This window comes from Sylvia atricapilla, chromosome 1, assembly GCF_009819655.1.
Source record: "Sylvia atricapilla isolate bSylAtr1 chromosome 1, bSylAtr1.pri, whole genome shotgun sequence".
Lineage (NCBI taxonomy): Eukaryota > Metazoa > Chordata > Aves > Passeriformes > Sylviidae > Sylvia > Sylvia atricapilla.
This window is the reverse complement of record NC_089140.1, coordinates 9979565-10003167: the sequence shown is the minus strand read 5'-3', so window position 1 is coordinate 10003167 and position 23603 is coordinate 9979565. Positions and strand designations below refer to the sequence as shown.

Genomic DNA, 23603 nt, shown 5'->3' with positions numbered 1-23603 from the left:
TACCAATCCTTAAATGTCAGTTGGAATACAGTACATTTTGCTACTGACTCCACATTTTAAATTTAGTAACTTATTCAAAAATATTTCTCCCACATGTATCTGACAGAATAATTTTATACTCTTAAATCTGATCATTCTTTTTTTCCTAGTTTTTCTGAACATTAATTTTCATGAGCCATCCCTTTTGTAAGAGCCTCCTGATACCCTCACACTGTTTTGTTTTTTGCACCTCAGCTTGTCTTTAGTATATTACTAAATTATGTGAGGGTTTGCTAAATTTTTTTTAATGCAGCTTCAACAGACTGCTAGAACAATGAGAGCGAAGTAGTATAATTTTTCTGAAGACTAAGAGTAACCCTATCATAGATCATGTCCTTACTGCATAGATCTATCATTATGTCAACCTATTGGAAAGGGCAGATGTTTGGAAACCCCTAAGCAAGCACACAGATTATCAAATGAATTTTTTTCCAAATAGAGCTGTGTTTTCATCATCTCTGTACTTTCAATTGTCACTATTTAGCCATCATTCTGTAGTCACCATCACAACCAGTACTTTCAGGTCATGTGGCATCCTCTAGTCAGGCACCTCTTACAGTCACACACAAAGGTGCTCAGCAGTTTTATGGCCAAGGCCAGTAATCTTTTTATTTGCTAAAATTCAGATCCAAAACTTCAGAAGTGTAAAAGAACCACCAAGCAAACACTCAAGTAAAAAGTGAGGGGAGGGATGATAACAATGTGTCCCTTTGCTGTCTCCTTGGAGCAGCCTGTCTTCGCTGACTTCCACTGTGGTGCCGGGAAAGAAGCTAAAATCCAAAAGCATTCCTGCACTGGTGTCAGTGGATCAATTCTTAAGTCTTCTCTTTCCCATTTTGAGCTTTCCAAGTTCCAGCAGTACCAGTCAAAGGAATTTGACAAGTAGGTTAAGGGTCTGTAAGTGCTAAAGTTTGAGCCTGAAATCTCTATTTTAACATTAACAACCCTGCTCTGAAGAGTTCCACCTCCTCCAAGTGCACCTCCAAAAAGAATTCTGTGTATTTGTCCTCACTGAAATGTAACCTGAGCTCATGGTTCAACAGCCATTAGCACCCGATTTGAGCAGTGCCGAATCACAGAGAACTACAAACTGCCTCTTGATCAAGTGCAGACAAAGCATCTGTAAAACTATCCCGTGTGTCCAGCAGAGAACATACCAAACTTCATGGGTTTGCACCAATTGTCGGAGAATGGAAAACACTTGATCTGATGTCGAGTGATGACAGTGACACTTTGTTACTCATTAAAACTTTCTGAATAAAAGAACAAAGAGAATGACTTTATACCAAGTCAATACGCTTTGCTTCATCTGTCTGCAGCATTTTGATCCAATATTAGGATCAAAACGTTTGGGCACTATCGAAACATGGCCTGGCTCAGAAGCCGATTCTTATTTTTGCATAAAACTGTTAAGTCAAGTGTGGTGCTCTGAACTACTGAGATGGCCACCACACATATGGTCACAGCCCAGAGCAGCAGTGCTCAGCAGTCAAGCTGAAAATGCAGTCAGTGCTTCTAACTAAAGGGTTATTCATAATGTGACTTGAACAGCATCTTCGGTCAAGTCAATGTTTTTTTATTCAGACATAAAATAATTGTGTAATTCTAATAACTCACTGAGAATTTACAGGATGGTTGCCTTTCAAGTTTTGTTACACAAATGTTGCTAATATGCAGCAGGAACATTATTTGAATGGCTATATAAGAAATGGCTATGGTTAGGCATTTTGATAATTTTTTTTCTTTTTTTCTTTTCTCTTAGCAATAGAGGAAACAAACATACAGTGTACTTGAGATAATCACAGATCTGAGGCTTTATATCTTGTTAAGCCTACACAGTTAATATCATAGATAAAAACTGACGCAAGAAATACCTAAAAGAGCTAAGCTGGAGTTTTGAAATGTTTCCTCCAAGAGAAAAATACCCTTTAAAGGTTCCCTTGAGGGTTTCTAATGAAATTAGATTGAAAATCTTAACAATGACATAATGTACGTTAAATACATTGTGTTGAAATTAAGGTATTTCAATAACTGAAATTCATGTAAGTGAGATAATTTAGATGATAATGTTTTCTGTTATGCATATTGCTTGTTTCTACAAAACCAAAAATAATACACTGTTTCACTTTAGGATCTTACTGATAACTGCAATATTGCAATGAGCATTTTAGTGGTTTTTAGAGTTTTTCTGTGTTTCCTCAAAACAATTATGTATTAGCTATGTCTGAGACAATGCTGACCCTTTTATCAGTATTTAATGCAATTTATATTCCAAAGCAATAGTTCCTAGTTCAGGTATTTTAAAGCTTTGCAAAACTCTTTAATTAGGAATATGTTGCCTTGTAAATCAAGAGTTGGGGCTTCTGAACAAGGCAAAGGAATTGTGCAAGCTTTTTCCCAGTCTGTGTGACTATCCTCTCTTTGTGAGTGTGTTTCACCTCAGCTTTGGAGGGATATCAAAAACATGCACTTTTTTTGCCTTCATGTAACTTTCAACCTGTTTTAATAGATTTTAGTATTTATGTCACACATCCAGTGGAGCAGTACTTGGATGCCTGCAGCTGATTTGCTAAGAAAATCCTTTGTAATTGAATGCCCTGGTGTTCATGAACATCAGTAAAACACATCTTTTCACATGTGTTTGCATATAATTTTCTAATTTCATGTTGCACTTCTGAAAGGGAGTTCTTTGTTCTTCAGATTCAGATTAAAGCAAGATTAAAAAGTTTGCCACTTTTTGGGTTTTTTTGAAATACACCATCTTTGGGATTTAAGAACATCTGAGGATTTCAAGTAATACCAATAAGATTTACTGTCTTCCTGTACAACTGTAGAACAGAATACTAGATAGAAGTCAGGCATAACCGAGCAAAGGACTTGGCCAGTTTTTCATAACAGAAAACTCATAATTCAAGAAGAAAGAGCTTCTATGGAATAGAAAAGGTTAAAAAAATTGAGAATGAATTACTTCACTGTTCACAAGCACCAACACAGAATCTATAAATAGCGTTAAATATAAATTAAAACAAATTTCATGCTAAGATACCATAAATCGTGATTTATTTTCTCAAAGACTTTATACTCACAATCTCATCTCCTGGCAACCAATATCCTTCTTGTTCAATACCAGCTTTTGACCCTTTACACCCCACTGTCAGGGTTTCCACAATGAGACCATCCTTGACTGCTAAACTCAGCTGACGTGTGGTTTCTTTTGGATGCATACCATGGACTCGAGACATGTACCTGCACACAAAGCACAGAAGTCCTTTAGTGTTATTTTTAATTATAAAATATGTCAGCAAAATACACACATTTGCACATGAGTTAAAATAATACACAGTCTAAGCTTCAGATTGTTTTTAAAGTCAAAATTTATATAACTGCCCCCTTCAAATGAGCTTTATTCCTCTTGCAGCCATCATGTACACATTTAGACAAGTAGTAGCACAGTAAACTTCTTCCAAAAATAAATCCCAAAATGAACATAGGGTGCTTGGGCTTGTCTCTGCCATATCCATTTCTGCCCTTTAAATGACTTTAAACTTGCATTTCTCTACCACTTCCTAAAGCATACATACTACAGAATGTACCAATGAATCTTTGTGATGCTTGTGTGTACAACACATTTATGAAAAAGGTGAAATTTATATATCACATATGAAAACCCAACAGCTCAAGTTACTGTGCTAAGTGGTTTTTCTCATTTTCTTCAGTTAACCACAATGATCACACTGTGACAAGCTGCCTTGGTGAGAAAAAAACCACATGTAGCCTTAACTGTGTATATACATGAGATTCAGCTGTGTGATGTTGACCTTTATCCAGTATAATTTGCTTCTAGGCCAACACCAAATATTAACTTGGAGTAAACAACATAAAATTATCTTCTCTCAAATAAAGATGACCTCTCTGCCTTAAGATCATTACAATTCGGGTTTTTTTAACAAAATTCTGAGAACATATCTAAGAGTTGCTGCACACAGAGAGCTGCAATCGCAGGCAATCAGCAGATATGGGAATTGACTTGGAACCAATTATTTTGTGGACAATATTTTCCTAGTTATGGATCTCTTAAAGTTACAGAGCTAACTGAATTTCTCTCCATTTTTGTTTCTCCAAGTACTCTGTCTTCACCTGTTTCCTAAGAGAGAAATCTGTAATTTGCCTGCTTTAAGACAAAGCTGTCAGCTATAGTATCCTTGCCTTCCTGCTTCATAATGAATTCCAGCAACCACGATTCCTTTGTGACTGTCATCACAAATACCTTCACAAAAAATGTAATTATGATGACGAGCAAACTCAAGAAAGATGTATTATAAAGCAGTAGCATGGCATAAAAAAAAAAAGAATATTAAATCAGTTTAGATTTCTTTTTAATAACATGGCTGACAGGAATTTTTAATGCCTTAGAAGTTATAAACTTACAATAAGGAGTGAAGACCACTCCAGTGGTTGAGTCTTCAATCAACCCCTCTCTTTGAAGACATCTGCCTTTCGAACTTCTTACTGTTTTGTATGAATAAAGGTCTTTTCCTTTCCTACTTTCTTGCTCAAGCTTTTGCTGGAACTGGTATATGCTAACTTGATATTTTTGTTTTGCTCTAAGCTGTATATAAAATTGTACAGTAGCTTTCTGACTGAGTGGAAATACATATTTGTATAGTGAATTATACAATAATCAGAGCAGCACAGGACATACATAAATTTTTGCTTGGTATCAGAGGCATTTACATAAATGCAGCATGTTTGCAGGATCTTGGGGTTTATTTTTTTAGCATAAAAACTCTCAGAGGCAGATGCTGCCATTTACCATATTTTACACCACGACATGGTCCAAGCCTAACTGGTGTGTGCATGCTGGCATTGTATAAAAGGTATGCAATTGATACAGGAGTAACAATATTCTTGCTAGTCTGTGTTCCAAGCTAATATATATGAATCTTCTGGTGGTTTGCACATAGGGTCAAGGGCCAGAATCAGAAGGGACTTCAGGTCTGTATCACCTTGGCTGGATGCTCATCTGCCTTACCCAATCCCTCTCTACTTCTACAGAAGACAAAATTCAACATGAGCACCTGTTCAAGTGAGATTAAACACCACAAATAAGTTTTCAAGGTTATCCAAATTCCAAGGTCTGAACAAGGCAGAGACTCAAGTCTATTTACCTCACTTTCAAACAGAGTGCAAGTGAACACCACTGGTCAATAGAAGCAAAAAGTGTTGAAGCTTTAAAGCCACATGAAAACAGCTCATTTGCTTATATAATGTTACATGTATTTCATGCGTGTGCACAAATGCACGTATTTATGCAAACACAACTAGATTTCTTAAGTGCAAATTATCTTTCTCAATATTTGCTAATGTTACTCTTTTTTCACCAAATTTCCATTTTTAACTCAGTACTAACAACTTCCCCAACAGAGCCATAGCATTCATATGTCTGTAATTAATTCAAGTTCTTAGTAAGTCTCAAAATACAGAGAATAGGCTAACTATCATTCTTCACATATTACTGACACAACAAATCAGACTCTGAGCATAGAAGTGATTTCCCTACACTTATATGGTGGGCTGCTGCAGGTCTGAGAACAGGAACCAGGTGTTAACCCAATGCCATAACCCTCAGGGTATCCTGCTGAAGAATTCATGTATTTTGCACTGGATCATCCCTAGTTGCAGCCCATCAAACACAGCCCAACCAAATTCTTAAATGTAAGCTACAGGTTTCGTGATTTCTCACTCATATCCCTGAACAGAACAGATATATAATACAAACCAAAAAGCCTTAAACCAACTCTAATCAGCTAAGTGGTTTAATCTGCCTATTTCCACTGTGGCAGATTGTGCACTAGTGAAAAGGAGCACAAGGCTCAGAATCGCCCATTTCTCAAATCCAATCTGTGTTCTCAACCAGAGTAAAAGTACTGCTCCCAACTAAGCTATCTCCCCATTTTCTCCAGCTGTAAATCAGGACTAGGAAACTCAGTGGCTTTTTGAGGAATATTGTAGTCGATGTTCAGACTGTGTCACTGGAGAGTCACAAGGGCTATGTTTTCTATTTTAAAATAAAATGCTATCAGCTTTCGTACAAAAGAACACACATGTAAAGAGAATGGTTTTACTTCAAAGACTAGAACTGCTGGGGAAAAAATGCACCCTCGCCCAAATTTTTATGTTATTAAAACCTGTTAAGAGTACATGGTTAGATATTCACAAAGACTAGAAAACAACACTGTAGGGTTTGGATGAAAACATATCTTGTTTCTTTTCAGCCAGAAGGACAGCAGGTAAGCAAAGATGTGACTAAGGCACAAGACTCAAATCAGAAAAGATAGTTAAAGTTCTTTAATAATGAAATGTGAAAATTTGTCATGACGTGAAAAATGCTGAAAATATAGAATAAGCTAAAATTCAGCTCAGAGACAGAAAGCATGATGTTTGGAGTCCCAACGACTACGTCAGCCTCAGTACTAGACATGGGAAAACAATCTTGAAATGCGTTTGTGCAGAAGTGACACCACTAATCCACGGAGTGCAAGTCTTTTCCTGGCACTGCACGCAACAAAGCATCTGGCACCAACAAGGTGACAAACAAGTATGGGAGATAAAGCAATCCCTGACTGCTGTTTTCAACAAAAGCTGATTAGCCTTACCTTGGAGACAGGGAGTGGAAGGAATACTGGTTTGTTACACTCTTGGCCAGTCCTCCATATCAACAGATCTGGGAGTGCAATACAACCCAGCCCCAAGAAGTAAAGCAAATACACTCAAATGATTGAGAATTAGGCCCAGAGACAAAGTAAAATCCTCTACATCAGCAAACCAGCCCTAATCAGAGAGGGGGCTGGAGAAACCATCTCAAAATACAATTTAACTGCGCTAATCCCTACTATATAAAATGAGGGTCTGATAAAATGACTGTCTGATGAATAGTGGAGGTTAGGCCCGATAATCTGCATGTTAAATTCAAAATCTCACCAAATGAGGCTGCTTGTCTGCAGAATACAGAAGCAACTGACCTGCTGCTGAAAATAGAGTATTTATAGGTCAGTGTTTTCTCCATTTATGAACTGGCAGTGCAGATCCTCTTGACATTAGCAAGAAGAATCTAGCAAATCTAGCAAAATTACAGTTTTTGTAATCAACTTCTAAGGGCCTAGTAATGCATGTTTTCCATTACTGCTACATCACTTGGAAAGTGAAGGATAAGGATCTTCAGCATGGAGTTTGTTCATTACCACCCTCAAGCAAACCTCATTGCCATACCATCAAATGTGTATTTAAATGTGGTGACCTTCAGAAACAAGGTACTACCAACAGAATCAGGGAGATGTACAAGTGCATATACCTAATACAAATGTGCATCTGATAGATGGCAAAAAAAAAAACCTTTAGAGGGGACTCACAGAGGATAATCATTAGGAGATTCACAGAATGTATATGGATGTGATGCTCATCTGTATTTAGTCACAAAATACCAATCAGAGAAATGTGAAACAGCAATTTCAAACCTCTTTGGGACTGCAGATGAACAGCAGTCAGATGTAAATAACAATAAAATATTGTCATATTCTTCAGTTTATATTATTATATTATTAGCGTTACCCATCCTAAAGTCTTGACCACCTCTCAGGCACCCCAGGGACAGCCCACAGGGTCAGCAGATGTGGAGGAGGGGACTCCAGCAGTTCTCCAGCAGCTCAGCACAGCCACCTGCTGCACACCCCAGCTGAGCCATGCTGAGTGCTGGGGAGGGAAGATGTGCAGGGAAACCTGGTACAGGCCTTTGCAGACTCTCATCCTCCACAGCAACAAAATCTCTAACTCATGCCCTGCCAATTGACAACTGGATCTTGCCACCTCTCTTTGCTAAACAAACTGGACCACAGGAGTACCTGATCCACCTCTAAATCACCTTACTGCCCAATACATGGGACATGCCAGAAGAACAGAAGTCTGTCAGCATATCACCAATTCACTCCTAAAACTTCAAAACACTTTTCTCAAACTATCCAGTGTCCATAATGTCATTCTATTAAAAGCTACATCTAATATATGTGCTTCATAACACACCTTAAAACTAAAGAAAGAAGTTTGGTTTGATCTTAGGGGTGTGGAGGAAGCAGACTCCAAAGCTGTGATCACCATGGGAGCAAAATAGACACAGAAGTAGCCAGCACTTGCAGGGGATCAGATGGTGAACTTTTCACCTACAGCTGTCACACAGCTCACAACTCCTGCCTGCTGCTCTGCAAGACCCAACACGAAGATAAACCCTGTCTCGAAGAGTCAAATCTATGTGGCTTCAAAACAGAGCATGGAAAACTAGCCCACTCTGCTCCCAAAGAGTCCTCTTGAAGGCATCTGTGGTCTCCTGAGAGGCTGGTCTACATGGGCACTGCTGTACTGTGGCCCCAATAAGAAAGCTGGGCAGAGAAGGAAGGAAGGAAGGTTATTTAAGGTAGGAAGCTGACACAAGTATTTAAAAAAACCCCTCAGTTTTTCTGAACTCATAAGAAATTGCATTTTTTGGCCACCTGAGCTCAATCAGAAGAAAATAACTGAAAAAATGTTGGCAAAAATACAGCAAGCATATCTGTGCAAGACTGAAATAAAATGCATATCTCAAATAGCTGAAAAGCACAACAGTGTGGAAGTGCAGGTAGATGTTAATTTTCATGGCAAACTCTGTAATCTTGCTCTGATCAATTATCTCTCTCTATGCTGGATGCCTCCACCCTCCCCAATGCAAAGGGAAGTAGCAGCCTGCTGCTGCCAGCAGATTATCTGCTGAGCAACTCATCCAGGGATGAATTGAGAACTGATAAATTTGAGGTCTGAGAAACTGGAATCTGATAAAATTGAGATCTGAGAAAATACAGCATATCCCATTAAACTCAACTGAAAGTCTGCCATTAATTTTAAATGTTAGCTACAGGTACATAAAAATGTCCTAGATTCAGGGACAGACTTTAAGGAATAATACATAAAATAGAAGGAAAGCAGCCAAAAACCTGTTCTGAGTTTTATATTGGCTTCCTACCTCTAATGAGAAATTATGCCTTTTGCCTCAGTTTCAGGGCATGACGGCTCTTTTATAGAAGGCCCACACATTTCTTTTAAGAGTTTTTTTAACACAATTTGCAAAGAATAGGCCAGTTGGTCATACTGAAAGAAAAAGTTGAAGAGATGGCTGTGATTAATTTGAAATCTCAGCTCTCCTTGTGGAAAGCCAGGTGAAGATCTGCGCTCACAGCTGTATCTCAAGGTCTCAGCTCTGAAGCTCAGGTTGCCTGCTTCCACCATGTAGAGCCCTGGTACTCCCATAAAACACAGGCAAAACCTTATGGGCGTTTGACACAGATATTCCCTGCTTGCCAGAATGTGAGAGCTGCTCTGAGAGCTGAGGACAGCACAGACACACAGAGGAGCTGGCTACAGTGGGGACGTAGCAGCTCCCTTTTTTCCTCTAGGAAACCTTTTGATGTTTCTGAAGTTTCAATTATATGGATTATATTCACTAAGACAAACACAAGCAAGGCATAACGTTCTTCATGAGTGTTTATACCCCACAATGAGATGCAGGTATATAAACAGGCTGCATTTGATTTCCACTGCACTCCACATACCAACAGCACAAGAACAGACCACGCAGGCACTGACAGCGCCGCTGCCTCTGCAATAAAATACTTCTTACATGATCTACATTTTATGCAGTCCAAAATTCCAAGAATTACAGAGAAATAACGCATTTACTTTCCCCTCTGACAATGGTATCTGCAAGATTCATCTTGAAGACATATATAGTATCCAAGCAGGAAATGTTTTTAAAATTTGTTTCATCTCTCCTTTTAGTCTAGAAAGTCAGAATTTGCATGAATGTGGAAACTAATTTTGTGCAGTGTTTTATAAAACAAAAAGAATGCATAAACTTGATAGTACAACACTGAAATCCAGCAGTTCAGCTAAATTCAGATGTGCCTGTTTGTGCTGCTGCTGCTAAAAGGAAGCTAAGAAGTGATCTTGTTTGTGCGTGCTTTAGATATCCCAGGCACAAACCATGCACCTATAATGGTAATCACCTGGGTCATTTCTGTAAAAAGCACAGTAATGTTAACCCAGGTAATTCCTTGATTCAGTAATTTAAACTCCCACTCATACAACTTCACCAAACACTTTAGATTGTGTAATCCACCAGCATGACCATAAAAAGCAAGTAATTTAGGTACCAAGCCATTCAATCCACATCCAGAAAAATCTCCCCACCACCTCCTTGTGGAGGAACTTATCTAAAAAAGGGCTCTACTCCCATTTTTCCACCCTAAAAGCTCCTATGTGACACTGCTAATAATGTACACACGTGTGCACTGAGCACAACTGGCAAACAAGCACTAATCCTTCAGGGGCACTGCATGCACAGGTACAAATGCTTGTGTATCTGCACGGCCACTCCTCCACACAGCTCTTTTCTTTGCATGTACTGGAGAGACAAACAAGTATTACATGACTCAGAAGGTAACATCCTAGATAATACCTTGCAAATGAAATATTTAGTCAGCCCATATCGAGCATCACAATTCAAAACAAGTTGAAAAAATGAAGAGTTGAATGCATGCCTTCATGATTCAGTTTTTTAGAGCTTTCTATCTAATTTAATTTCCATTCTTATCTGGATCAAACCCTTTCTCTTCCTGGTTTTGGGGTTGGTTTTCTGTGTGTGCAATTTCTTTTGTTGGATTACTTTCAGTCTAGCTGAGTTTCAGAATCATCCCTCTGTCACATTCACCTTATTTCCATCTAGGGAACAGCACAACGGCTGGAAAAGCCATCAGGGCAGGGCTGCTGCTCTTGGTGATGATATTGTTTATATGAATGGGAATATGAAACCACAGCCTAAAATAGATGGTATGAGTAGTGCTTTGGAGATCATTCTCTCTCCACTGATTACAGAGAAAGCCTTGATGAGCACTTCAGGTCAGATAACAAGCTGTTAAATGGTCATGTCCCACTCATTTTTATCTCTTACTTCTAATAGAAAGTCACATTTTATTCACAGCAAAGAAACCAAACATAAGCTAGAAGTTCCACTTTCAAATATCCACTTACAAAGACGTTATGATTTGACAAAAACCATAATTGTTGTGACAAAAAAATTGGTTTGCTTTTAATAATTAGAAATAAAGTTAGCCTTTTATGTATTTTTCTGTGTAAAAATACACAATTTCAAGATGAATATTAATAGATGTGTGGAGTACATGAAAATGGGGACAGTGATTTTCAAATCAGTCCCATCCCTTTCCTTCTCAATATTCCTACTGGAGCTCATAGTTTGCCTGCATTGTATTAAACATTGAATATTACAGCTTTTATAGTGACAGTCAATAAGGAGAGTTTAAATGAGTATGCACTTATTAACAAACATCAAACAAGGAGGATGGCTGTGGTTCATAACAATGTGTTTGTGCTGTTAGTGTGAATCATTTTATTTACCATACTCATGCTCAGCCCAGAGATGACTTCACCTACTGAATCAATGAACATTGACCTCTGAGACAGAAAAAGAAAAATGCCACACTAGCAATACCATGTAAGAGCATTTCTAAGAGAAGAATTACTAGATAAGGAAAATTGATCAAGCAAAATTCATCAGAACATCTGAGCACCTATTTATTTTTTGAAGAATGAACTGTAGGAACAAGATGTGCCTGCAGTAATATTTCTGATCAAAGCAAATACACAAAAAACTCCAACTCAAGCTCTAGTCCTCAACAAAATAGCCATTTATGCTAAAACCTCAGGGGTATAATGGTTGCACAGCCAGCTACAGCATCCTTTCCCTTCCCTGTATTCTGCATAAAGCAGGAAAAAAAGGCAGTGAGGCTGGAGCAATCTGTCCCCTGGTGAAGAGTTTTCCACACCAGGCACTGAATTAGTCTTTGACAGCCAGCACTGGAAAGCAGACCCAGCAATTCAGGCAGCAACAATGTCTCAGCACCAAGTTGAAGGAAAAAACATCCTTAAGAAATTACAAATAACACTGTTTAATACATGTGGACTTCTTTTTATGTATTTAACCAGTTTAATTAATGTGATAAAGCAGAATTGATACACAAATTGAAGAAATAAGCTGTATCAATAAAGAAGCTAAATGGGAAAAAGAGCAATTATTAATATACATTATAAACTCATGGTAATACTTCAACCAAATCTACTAATTTAGCAATTTAATTCCACTAGTACTCAGAGCAAACGCAGATATGTCCTTTACTGCCTTTTTATAAGAAAAGTTTACATTTTTTCCTGCAATCCCTGCTTCCACTCTCTTTAGTCAAATATGTCTAAAGACAGCACTTAAAACAGAGCATTAATACGAGCAATATTAAAATGAAATAATATCCAAACCAAAATCAATTCCAAAATCTTAAACAAAATTAAGATTAAACACCCTATAAACAAATAGGTAGAAGTTGTATTATGAGTGTATCTCTCTACAGGGAACACAGGTGAAATTTAATGAACATATGCCATTGTGAACATCCCTTGTGCAATTAAATCTTTCATTCCTTCTCAAGATTTTTATAAAAAGAATTTAGCTAAGTTTCTCACTTTCCTTTCAACTTTTTTTTTTAACCTGGGTATTAAAAATCATTATTAGCTTGGTGAATATTATCTAATTGGTCAGTCTCAGTACAAATTTAGAAGCAAAATTGTGTCTCAGTTATGATTCAATAGCAGGTGAGAACCCCTATACTTCCCTGCACACATGCAGCTCTCAGTGTTCTTTTTGTTACTTTATAGAATATAACAGAGCTTTTGAAAATATAAAACACATTTAACACAAATCCATCATTTAACCTCACTGCACAGCCATCAGTACAAAAAATTAATGTGCTAAACAAGTCAAGCATTTTGGTGTCCAGCATACTTCTCTGCAATGTATTGCTATGCTTGTAACTGCTAGTAATACACCCATAATACAATTATTATATATGACCAAAGTAGTACTTGTACTAAAAATTCTGTTATTAGGGAATCAAATGCTCATTTTTAGACTGGTTTTTGTTTTATTAATATATTGATTTTTAACTAAATCGGTCAAAAAGTTGCTGAAAAAGCAGAGAAGACTTTTATTTCCTGCAGGATGATCTCTGACTAAGGATTTACAAGCCTTGAAACTCCAAACTCAGTTCATTCTCTTAACATAAAAATAGTCTTCTAAAACCAGAAAAACCCCACACTGGTATGGAACTTCAAGAAGTAGCTGAAGTTTATCATGAGAAACAGAGAAGGAAAGTTAGAGAAATTAGAAAAGAAGTTGACACAGTGGAGTCAGAAAAAAGTGCCTTGTCTTCACCTGTAACAGAAAACACATGAGGAGGTATTGAAAGAATTTTCAATACCCTGTCACCACCCAGTGATGCATTCTGTAATGCATATTATCTACAATTCTGCCAATCCAACACAAACTGAAGTCAGTTTTCTCACAGGTGAACCCTGAATAGACAGGCTGCCCCTGGAAGTAACTATGTGGACTGCTGAGGAAGTACTGTGCTTTTTATTGTGGACCTTGTACTCCACACTTTTGCTTACCCTTGCAAATAGGAATTGCTATTACTCTGCACAGCACAATAAAAAAATCTTCAGTGTACTGGCCAGGGCTTCAATAACACTGCTTCAAACAGTCACATTAAAAACATACGTGAAAATGATGTACAGATATGGAAAAGGAGCCTGTAACTCTGGTAAAAAGTGAACTTGAGTGATCACTGCATTCTCGTGCATAACAGGAGGATGTTCTACTTCAAACAGCTGCTTCCAGATAAGCCAGCAACAAAGACAGGTATTTTGGGGAAATGGCTTGACAAAGGTTAAGACACCAACAAAGCAAAAAAACCCCATTTCTAAACTTGTATTTCAACCAAAGAAATATCAGGTGGTACAATACTTCTTCTGTTCATACAAAGTTTAACAGTGGGATTATCTAGTTATAAATCCAGAGTCTTCTGCTCTTTTAATCTCTCCTATGGCATACTATTTTTGTTTGTGCATGACTAGTTGCAACATGCAGAATACTAGGAAGACTTAAATTTTCATCAAGAGTGCTATGAATAGTAACAGATTTCTTTTTTCTAGTAAGTATCTAAGCTTTAAATAAGCAATTCTGTAAGAATCTTGTTCTTCCATTTTTTCTTGCCATTTCATTACATATTCTTATTTATATACTTGTGTGATTATTCCCTATCCATTCAAATTGCTCATGTTCTTATTTATACTCTGTTGTGTTTATTCTGTACCTGAGAATAAATTGCTTATTCTCAACTTTACTTTCATCATTGATTCTATATTTTTTTTTTCTGTTAAAGCAGATAGGCTAGAAAGGGAACAGCAAAAGAACTAAGGCAGCAAAACCAGGTATATGAACTTCAACTCTTCTCAGACATTGACAAGAGAAACTCCAAAGACTGGCATATGGAGAAGAAATCCTACTCTTAGGTCCAAATGTCAAACTGAGAGGGTCACATACTCCATCTACAACTGTTACCAACTCCATCTCAACTGTGGGACCAGAAAATCTCATTATTTTACAGTAATCTTTCATACTGAGTAGTTCTTTTCTGGCATGCTATCCCATCAATGCTGATTAATGTCAGTCTGCACAGAGCTAACAGAGTCTACTCTGGCTTGGGATCTGCTCATTTCTATTTGATGTTCTGACTTAGCTGCACCTATATTAAATTATGATATAGCTAGAATGAGTCCAGAGAACAAATACAGGAAAAACATCGATGATACCTATGATTTAGGGACCTAGTACTGGACCATCCTGTTTGAAAGCAAATTAAAAAAGATGAAAGTCTTTGTATCTACTAATGGAAAAGAAAATTTTTTGTACCACCAATGGGGTAAAACAGCTTTCTGATTGATGAAACAGATGGTTCTGGTATCACTTTATCTGAAAATAATATAAAGTGTTGAATTATAGCATTATCAGTTTTATCCTAGCTAATAGTCTATCCATCAGCTTCATCCCCCCCAAAGCTGTGATACCTCTACCCTGTGTCCTACAGCCCCTCTTTGTTTCATTCCCAAATTAATTCTCAGGCTCCATTCTGGAGAGAGACAAGTTCTTCCACCCAGGGAAAAAGCAAAGCATGGCCCAGGGGGTGGTTTGCTCGTGCCAGAGAACCCAAATGTGAGCCATGCCAGCACCAGGTCCCTCTGCCAAGGGCACCCAGCCCTGTTGCAGCACGCTGTGTGTCCTCAGATGCCTGCACATCGTGCCCAAGGGCCAACTACCGTGTCTCTATCTCCGGGTTTCGAGAATAGCATTGCTGTGGGCTGTGTTATTTTTGGTGCTTAGAACTGAGGAACCACACACACACAATATAAAACAAACAAAGAATATGTCAGGGCCAAAGAAACACTGTGTGAGCCAAAGGCAACGAGGTGTAGCCCCAGCGAAAGCGGTCCAGAGAGTGCCAGGGCATTCCCTGTCACGGTACATGAAGGTGGAATAGACACAGCCTATACCAGGGGCAGAGAGAGAAGCTGATCAACTTATTTAATCATGAAACACAACAGAAGGAGAGAGAAATAAAATCATGAGGAAGGATGTGCAGAAGAAAAAATTATGTTTTGGTTCTTTACATTACATTTATATTTGGTTCTTTACACCTCTTCATGGAATAGTTTAGAAACCAGAATAATGATCTGTTTACAATGAAAAAAATCTTGAAAGCTGCCAATAATAGTTCTAGAATACTAGATTTGCCAACTGGGTATGTTAATATTAATTTAATAGCTAATGAACTATGAACTAATCATAAAGATTAGTAAATGTTCATATATTGCTACTGAGGAAACCAAACATTTTGTGAGAAAATTGGTATATATTTAATTAATAGTTAATTAAATCTCAGGAGTCCAATTACCTGTAAGGGAATTATGGAGAAAACACTACAAAAGGAACTGGAAGATTGGAATAGCCAAAAAATGAGAGAACTTTAAAAACATGTCTCTACAGAAATAGTTACCAATCTGCTACACAACTGAATGTCAATAATTTATCCTACTCATCTAAATATGCATGCCTTTTTCCCAGTGTATTTTAAGGCATTTTATTCCATAGAATCAATTCTTGAGGTTACCCCAAAACCAGAACAGATGGAAGATAATGAGGAAAAAACAGGAAGGCAATGCATAGTCATAATTTTTAACACAATTTAGGGATGAACAATTTGTCAGGCTGCACTCTTGACAGAGAATTCACAGGATATGGAAAACCATTTCTTCATTACTCCCTACAGCATAACAAATACCAATAATGCTCATCTAAATAATTGATATACCAGGGTCAAATTATCCCAATATCAAGTCCAGACAGAAAAAGAAGTCATATTTCTTGATAAATACCTCTCAGAAATGCAACTTTGTTATTAAGAAATGTGGTGATTTAGAAATTTTAGCTAGTTCTTGTAGTCAAATTTTAAACTATTGCAATTTATTGACTTGAGATACCCTATGACAATATAAGCCAGGTAAGAATATTTATTTTCTGTACCTTTGCAGAAATGCTACCACTGCCTTCAAGTGAGCTCCAAATAAAAATGCACTGAATATACTGAAGCTTATGTACAAAGGTAGGAACTTAAACATATATTTTAAAGTTCTCTTCCAAAGGTAGTTTGCATTCAGAGTACTAATTCCTTTAAATTGACATCACTCTTCCTTCTTGTTAGTATTGGTTTTCAGTCCTTCATTCAGTTTTTCAAGTTACTGAAAAATATTTCTCTCCAATTCATGGAATGTGCATTTGCAACTATAATGTACCCTCACAGAAAGTCAGTAAAACTCCAGAATCCCTTTCATATGATAATTTGTTGAAGTTTTTTTTTATTTAGATGTTGAGTCTGCACTTTGTGGTTTCTTACCTACCAATGCCTAAAGTATTGACATAATATTCAAATTAACTCTGTCATATTCTTGCCATTTTTACAACCATGTTTTTAATTCTCTACAAAACAGACACCTTTCTTGTTTCTCATTACTTCTCTGCATGCAATGATTTTTCTAAAAAAAATTGCCAGAAGTTCAAAAAGCTTACTAATTAATTTCTTAAAGGCTCTAACTTGCATATTCAGATTTTCCAAGTGACTCTTCCCTTGATGTAAGACAGTTTTCAATCACTTCTAATTATGCATTTTTCTCTTTCTGCCCTTCTCCCTCACAAATTTAAAACGCAAAGCATACTTGATCTAGTCTACTTTTAATTAAAGGGCCTCTTTCCTTATAGGTTTTTCCTGATAATATCAGAAGTACCTTCTAGTGCTCTAGACTCCTCCTACACCATCCTCCTACTCTTATGTTCTCTACAGAAAATACGTGCCTCGTTCAGTAGATTTTTCTTATCTACTCTCCATTGACAGTACCTTCTGGAAGTTGTCCTTTACCCAAGTAATCTTGTATCAATTATACTTAAAGTGCTCAGGTAACAATTTGCATACTTGCATATGTTATATACATTTGTTTTGCATATTGAGTTGAAACAGTTCATAATCTACAAACAATGAATCCTCTTTTTATATCATGAACATTTCCTCCCTGGTCATCAAATGTAAATGTTCCTTGAGATGTACAGTGTCTTCTACTCAGCACCAGAAGACTAAGAAAAGTAAGAATTAAATTAAATGAACAAGAATATATAAAGAAGAGGAAGACAACCATGCTGAATGCACATTAGAAGAAAAGCCAAAAAAAATTGTTACTTTTGCTTAAAAGTAACAAATACACAGGACAACTTATCTCTGGCAGCAAATGAATGCCTAAACAAGGAGAAAAGAAAATCCATTCAAAAACCAAATATGAATCATCTTTTCAACATATGAAGTTCTCCAAAAGTACCCATTTGTCATCCATTACATGACACATAGCAAAACTATTACTTACCTTAAATATGGATTTATTAAAAAAATTATCTTATTGTTTTTATGTATTCTTACTCAGGAATGTAACATGCTTCCATAATGTCACTGTCATTATTACTTTCTGTCAGTTCCAAGAGGTATTAACAGTTCTGAGTAATGTTACTAATACAAATACTAAAATCTTCCTTTTAGCTCCAACTGTGTACACATGCTCATAATTTTTAATTATGACCACTAGTTTTGAAAATTCTTTGTATCCATATGTTTGCCTATATGCCTAGACACTGATTGATCTTTTAAGGAATTGCAGTTGACCTGACCAAATGATTTTGAGCCTGGAAGAATATATTAGCTGCTCAGTTTTCATCAGAAGAGATATTCTGATGCCATGCTAATTTTGGAACTTTATTTTGAATATTATGTATTATGCATACTCATTTACTATGTCATCTGTGTTTCTTCATCAACCAACCACTAGTACCATACAGCAATTCAAAGGTCTTTATCATTTCCTTGTCAAAAGTTATCTCCTCAGGAATGTCACATAATAGAAACTACATCAGTCTTCATCACTCTTGTCACTGATGTGCATGGGGAGAATTTACAATGCCCAGGCACTTTTTAGATTACTCTTCACTGCTACCACCTTGTTCATCTTTCTCAAAGAACTAAGGCTTCTTGTATTTCTGTCTAGTCACTTATTTTTCTTCTGATTGGAAATGAGTCATACAATCTGGATCTAGACTTTTCTAAAATATCAAGCTACCCATCAGTTACCAAGAGCAGTACTTCTTTTTCTAGCATCTGATTATTTGTTTTCTCAACCTTGTTTGTAATGTTTTGTCTGACCTAACTTTACCCAGCTAAATGTTATTCCCACTATCTTAAACTAAGCATCTCTCATAAGAGTGGGATGAATTCCCAGCTAGACATGCCTGTCTCCCTTTATTACATCTAAAAAAAACCCACAAACAGCTAACAAACTCAGCTAATATGTAGCCTAGAGCAAGTAATTTGAAATGTTAAAATGGAAAGTATATAGCAGTAGTTTACCCACTTGTCTCCTTGGAGACATGATGAAAATATATATATGCTTTAATGCATTCTAAAACTCCACTGCAACCTCAAAAGTGAAATTTCCTAAAATACAATCTTTTTCCAAACCCTCTTGGAATTCCCTAACTCTGGAAAGGTACTTTTCAGTTTGATGGTCCATTTTTCTTCTTGTAGAAGGTAGCTACACATTAATTCATTTGGGACATCATCTTTCTTCCTGTAGGTCACAGTTCATCATTTTTGGAGAACCTGAACTGTTACTCTTCTTCCACTTATGAAGCCAGTTTTGCCTGTCACTTCCATCCCAGAACTTCCAAACTCTGTCAGTGGACTCTTGTCACGGACCATGTTATAATGATTTTCACTTCGTTAGTCACCTGCACTGTTTATAACTATCCCTGTTAGTGGTCTCTGGCTTCATTATCAGTTCACATTGGTTCTGGCAACTGAAGAGTTGCCAGCTGGTTACTTTAGTTCTTTTAAATTATTCATATTGATTACTTTGACAAATGTGACGTACATGTCAGCCTGGAAATTCAGACAAAGCAGAGAGAGGCATAAGGCCCTCTGTTTTTATTACAGTGGCTGTTACAAGTAATATTGTAGACCTTTCTACACAGTGCTAGCTCCACAGAACAAAGAATGTATATTTCTTTGTGTATCCAGCACCTAATACACCTTGATGAATATTTTAACAGTAGTAATCAAAGGTAGTAATCACCTCATGTCTTCTTTAATAGCATCTTATGCACATCTCAGCAAATATGGCTTCTGATTTATTTGAGCAACCTAACAGTTCAGAATTCTCTTTGCCTTCTGGAAAAGTCCTACAGTAGCCTCTCACATTTTCCTAAAGAAATACATTATTTACAGATTTTACTGCTCTTTTCTCCTTAACTGTTATATCTACTTCTTGTATTTTGACCAAGCTATCAACTCCAAAATGCTAAATTCAATTAAAGCACTAGAAATGTTACATATTTCCTAAAGATGTTTATCCAAAACAAATACAGGGTAAGATCTCAGTCCAACGAATTAAACCTTACTTTTGGATCTTCAGGTGCTCAGTTTGGTAAATTTGTTTTTTTATATATAATTAATGAATTAGTAACATAGAATTGCATGTGGCTGTTTCACAGTCTCTCACAATGTTTATTATCTCTGTCTCCAAGGGCCTTTTAATAGTACCAACCTTCTCCCTGACCAAGACTTTTTTTGGAGCAGGTCACTTACTTTGTGATACGGTCAATGTTAGCGATTTGCTTCTGATTCCGGATTATTTCTATTGCTGCCCAAAGATGCTGGATAGCCTTTGTGTCTGCCTGGCGTCTCTTCGTTAGGCGTGCCATGACCTGTGCACCTGGTCAGCTGCAGCCAACAGATTAAAAAAACAAAACACACCAAAAAGTTAACCAAGAATTGTAAAATAAATTATACGAAAAATGATTACAAGGAAAAAAAAATATTGCTGCATAGCCATTCAATTGGTATATAACAAAACATTTTCAAGTGCTTAAAGAGCAGGAAAAAGTGGGAAAAAAAGTAGTTTACAAGAACCGCTTTTGCATCACGCATTCTAAACAGAAAACAAAAAGCAAGCAGTAAAATATATTACATCAATAGCAAATTACGTTCATATCTCAGTTCCCTATATTTGGTAAAAATGCAAAACTACCCCAGCCTGAAGCTGCCACAGCCTTCTGCATTGCCTGAAGCCCTTAAAAAGGGCGAAGGGTACTTGAATGCATTATATGGGGTAAACACAAATTCTGACACAGAGAAAAAGCTGGAGACTCACAGTTCAACAGAAAACACAGTTCTTGAAGTATTATCTTTATGTTCTTATCATTTACAGTTATTTTTAAAAAGCCCATTCTATGAGGAGAAACTAGAAGTATATTTTCATAGACGATAAATTATTAAAAAAATATTTTGGAGCAGTTCCATTTTCTGTAACATGCTAAAACCCAACAGGACCAAAGTGCTTCTGATGGCATTTACCCATCTAACCAACCCTGAACAGGAACATAATGAGCATCTGGCTTTGTTTACAAATTTTCCAAAAGCTGGAGGCAATGAGTACAGATAAGCCATAAATCGCCTACAGCTCCACTACAGGCACCGAATCCCTTTTTAAAAGCTTAACGATGCATTTTGATCACTAAATAACTTTCTTCCATTGCCACCACTTTCTCAATGAAAAAATGACTGATTTATGAGTGCTACCAAGGTCTATAATTTATTTTAGAGCTCTGTCCTCGGAATGAACCCTGTGGTATGCACGCGGATATTTGTAGCTAGCAGAATATTAACTTCAGTAACCCAAAATAATATAAAAAATGCAAAAACATTTCACCATCTGTGCAATGTTAAAGATGGGAATCTAAGTACTAAAAGTGTCCCTGCTCTCAAATTCAGAAAAATGAAACAGATTTGAGTATCCCATTAGTTGAAGCAACGTAATTTTCAAGTCTATGGGACCTACAAAGAGGGTTCTCAAGTTTTAGATTTGATATAAGCTCAGCAACACTAACTTTACAGGTGCAATGAAACGAACAGCAACATTCCATTATTAAGGATAAGAAATGATTTAACAGCATTGTACTTTATGTTTTGTAGTCCATTTAAAGAAAAGAAATAAGAAAAAAAGATGACAATGTGAAGTGGTATGTACATGCCCCGGTCCACGAGCATTCCTGCCTGCGGGAGATATCAGGGAAGGGCAGAGCAGAGCAGCACATGAGAAGATGTGGTGTGCACACACATCAATCCCAGATTTCAGCTTCAGAAATCTCCTCTCCCTGGGGTTTAAGGCAAGGGCGACTAGAGGGATCCCCCAGAAAGAAAAGGCCAAGAATACAGTTTTGAGGGAAGGATAAGAGAGAATGTGACAGACATACAACTAAGAGTGACAGCAGTAGATAGCATCGTCTGACACTGATTCAGAGAAAGAAAGTGTCTGTTGGGAACAGCAGGAAAAGACACTGCATCCCTGTGAGCTCCTCTGCATTCATTTCACAGAACATGATGCCATTGCAAGTTTAAAAAAAACCTGCTAATTTGTAAGAGAAACATATAACTACCGGTAGAATTTAATTTTTGAGAGAAATTAAGCACAAAAAAAGTTAGCTCTTAGCACAAAAAGTGACAATCTTTACAGACCTATTGTTTTAGCATAAAACCTTTTTACTAACACAGACATGACTGAAAGATCACTCTTTTTCCAGCTCTCTACAAACTCTCTGCTACAAAAGCTGTCAGACAATACAGCAGCCAGCAAGCTGGACATGGGGTCTCTTGCACAACTTCACATCTCCATGCAAGGAGCAAGCTCATCCTTCTTGACCCCGATAGCAGTGTGAAACAGCAGGCCAGTTCTCAGTTTATTCAGTAATCCCAACTCCTTTAAAAATAGCCACTACTGCTGGCAGCCCAGCATATGGCTGCCATGCCAGCATCACACCCGGCACAGGGGACGGCGGGGTTTTCTCTCACACCCCCGTGATGCCTGTGCCTAAGAGCCCCAGCACAGCACAGCGTCCTGGGGAAGCCACCTGCCACTCTGCATGGCCCCCCATGCAGCCAAAGGGAAGGCAGGGATAAGGGATAAGGAATTCCCACTTCTCCAGGATGGGAGAAGAAGCCCATGCTCAAGATGGGGAGAGGGAGAGTGAAGGAGCACTGTAACCATGAGTTCCTGGAGCCCTGTAGCTGCAGGGAGACAAGGGCTCTATGGGATATGGTATCACCATTCCCTTTTAAGGTGCTTTCAGAACAAACTCTCTGACCGGCCCCTTGCCCCATCCTTATTGTGCTGGCTTGAAGCATACCCAGGCTGTGCCCTGGGCTGTGGCTAACTCAGCCCTCAGGACAGGTGTGCACCTCCCATCCCTGAATGCTGCAGGGTGTCACATCTCTGGGCCAGAATTTACCCTCCAAAACACAACCCACGTGGGTGGCCCCCAAATGGCTCCCTGCTGGCTGGCCCCTGCTCCCACTGCTGCACACACGGGCACAGCCATGGCTCTTCCCCTCTGTTTGTCTGGAAACAAATGGGGCACAGCAATCACACCTGTCCTATTTCCTTTTTTTATTATTATTTTTTTAATTCAAGATACAATAATTCTAGCAGTTGTTCTGCCTTCAAAGAATACACCTTTCACTTTCATACCTTTGGTTTACTATTTAAGGGCACTTTCGTTAAACTCAAGAGTTGACACTCTACTACTGAAATAGCAGTTCTTACACACCATACTGCCAAAAATACAAAAATAGGGGTTTCTTTTTCCAAAAGCCCAGACTACTTTTGTGTTATTTTAATCTTTTAATTGCATGGTGTAGAAAAAAATATGGAGTCTTCTTACATTACAGAAAAAGATCAAAAGATTGTGGCATATTTCCTGCTGTTCATTGCAGTCACTCTTCCTCTATGGTAAAACTAACCACAACAGTCTACTCCCTGCACTTCAGCAAAAAATATAAGCAGTTTTCTATATTATTACAATATTTTTAAGGGAACTTGTATCCAACTGTTAATAGTTCATACAATGCCTTCAAGCGCTACTTCCAAGCAACAGCAAA

The 23603-nt window shown here is 37.5% G+C and overlaps 1 protein-coding gene across 5 annotated transcripts in view; it reads right to left on the bottom strand.

The window, feature by feature from the left end:
• The window catches only part of ZMYND11 (zinc finger MYND-type containing 11), a 104656-nt gene that overhangs the window by 40330 nt on the left and 40723 nt on the right, over positions 1-23603 (bottom strand). For all 5 annotated transcript variants that reach the window (XM_066314670.1, XM_066314687.1, XM_066314695.1 and 2 more), the window contains exons 2-3: positions 20256-20390; positions 3126-3285 (exon numbers count right to left, since the gene is read on the bottom strand). In XM_066314670.1, the coding sequence (XP_066170767.1) occupies positions 3126-3285; positions 20256-20371 (276 nt within the window). In that variant the 5' untranslated portion in view covers positions 20372-20390. The remainder of the gene's footprint in view (positions 1-3125; positions 3286-20255; positions 20391-23603) is intronic.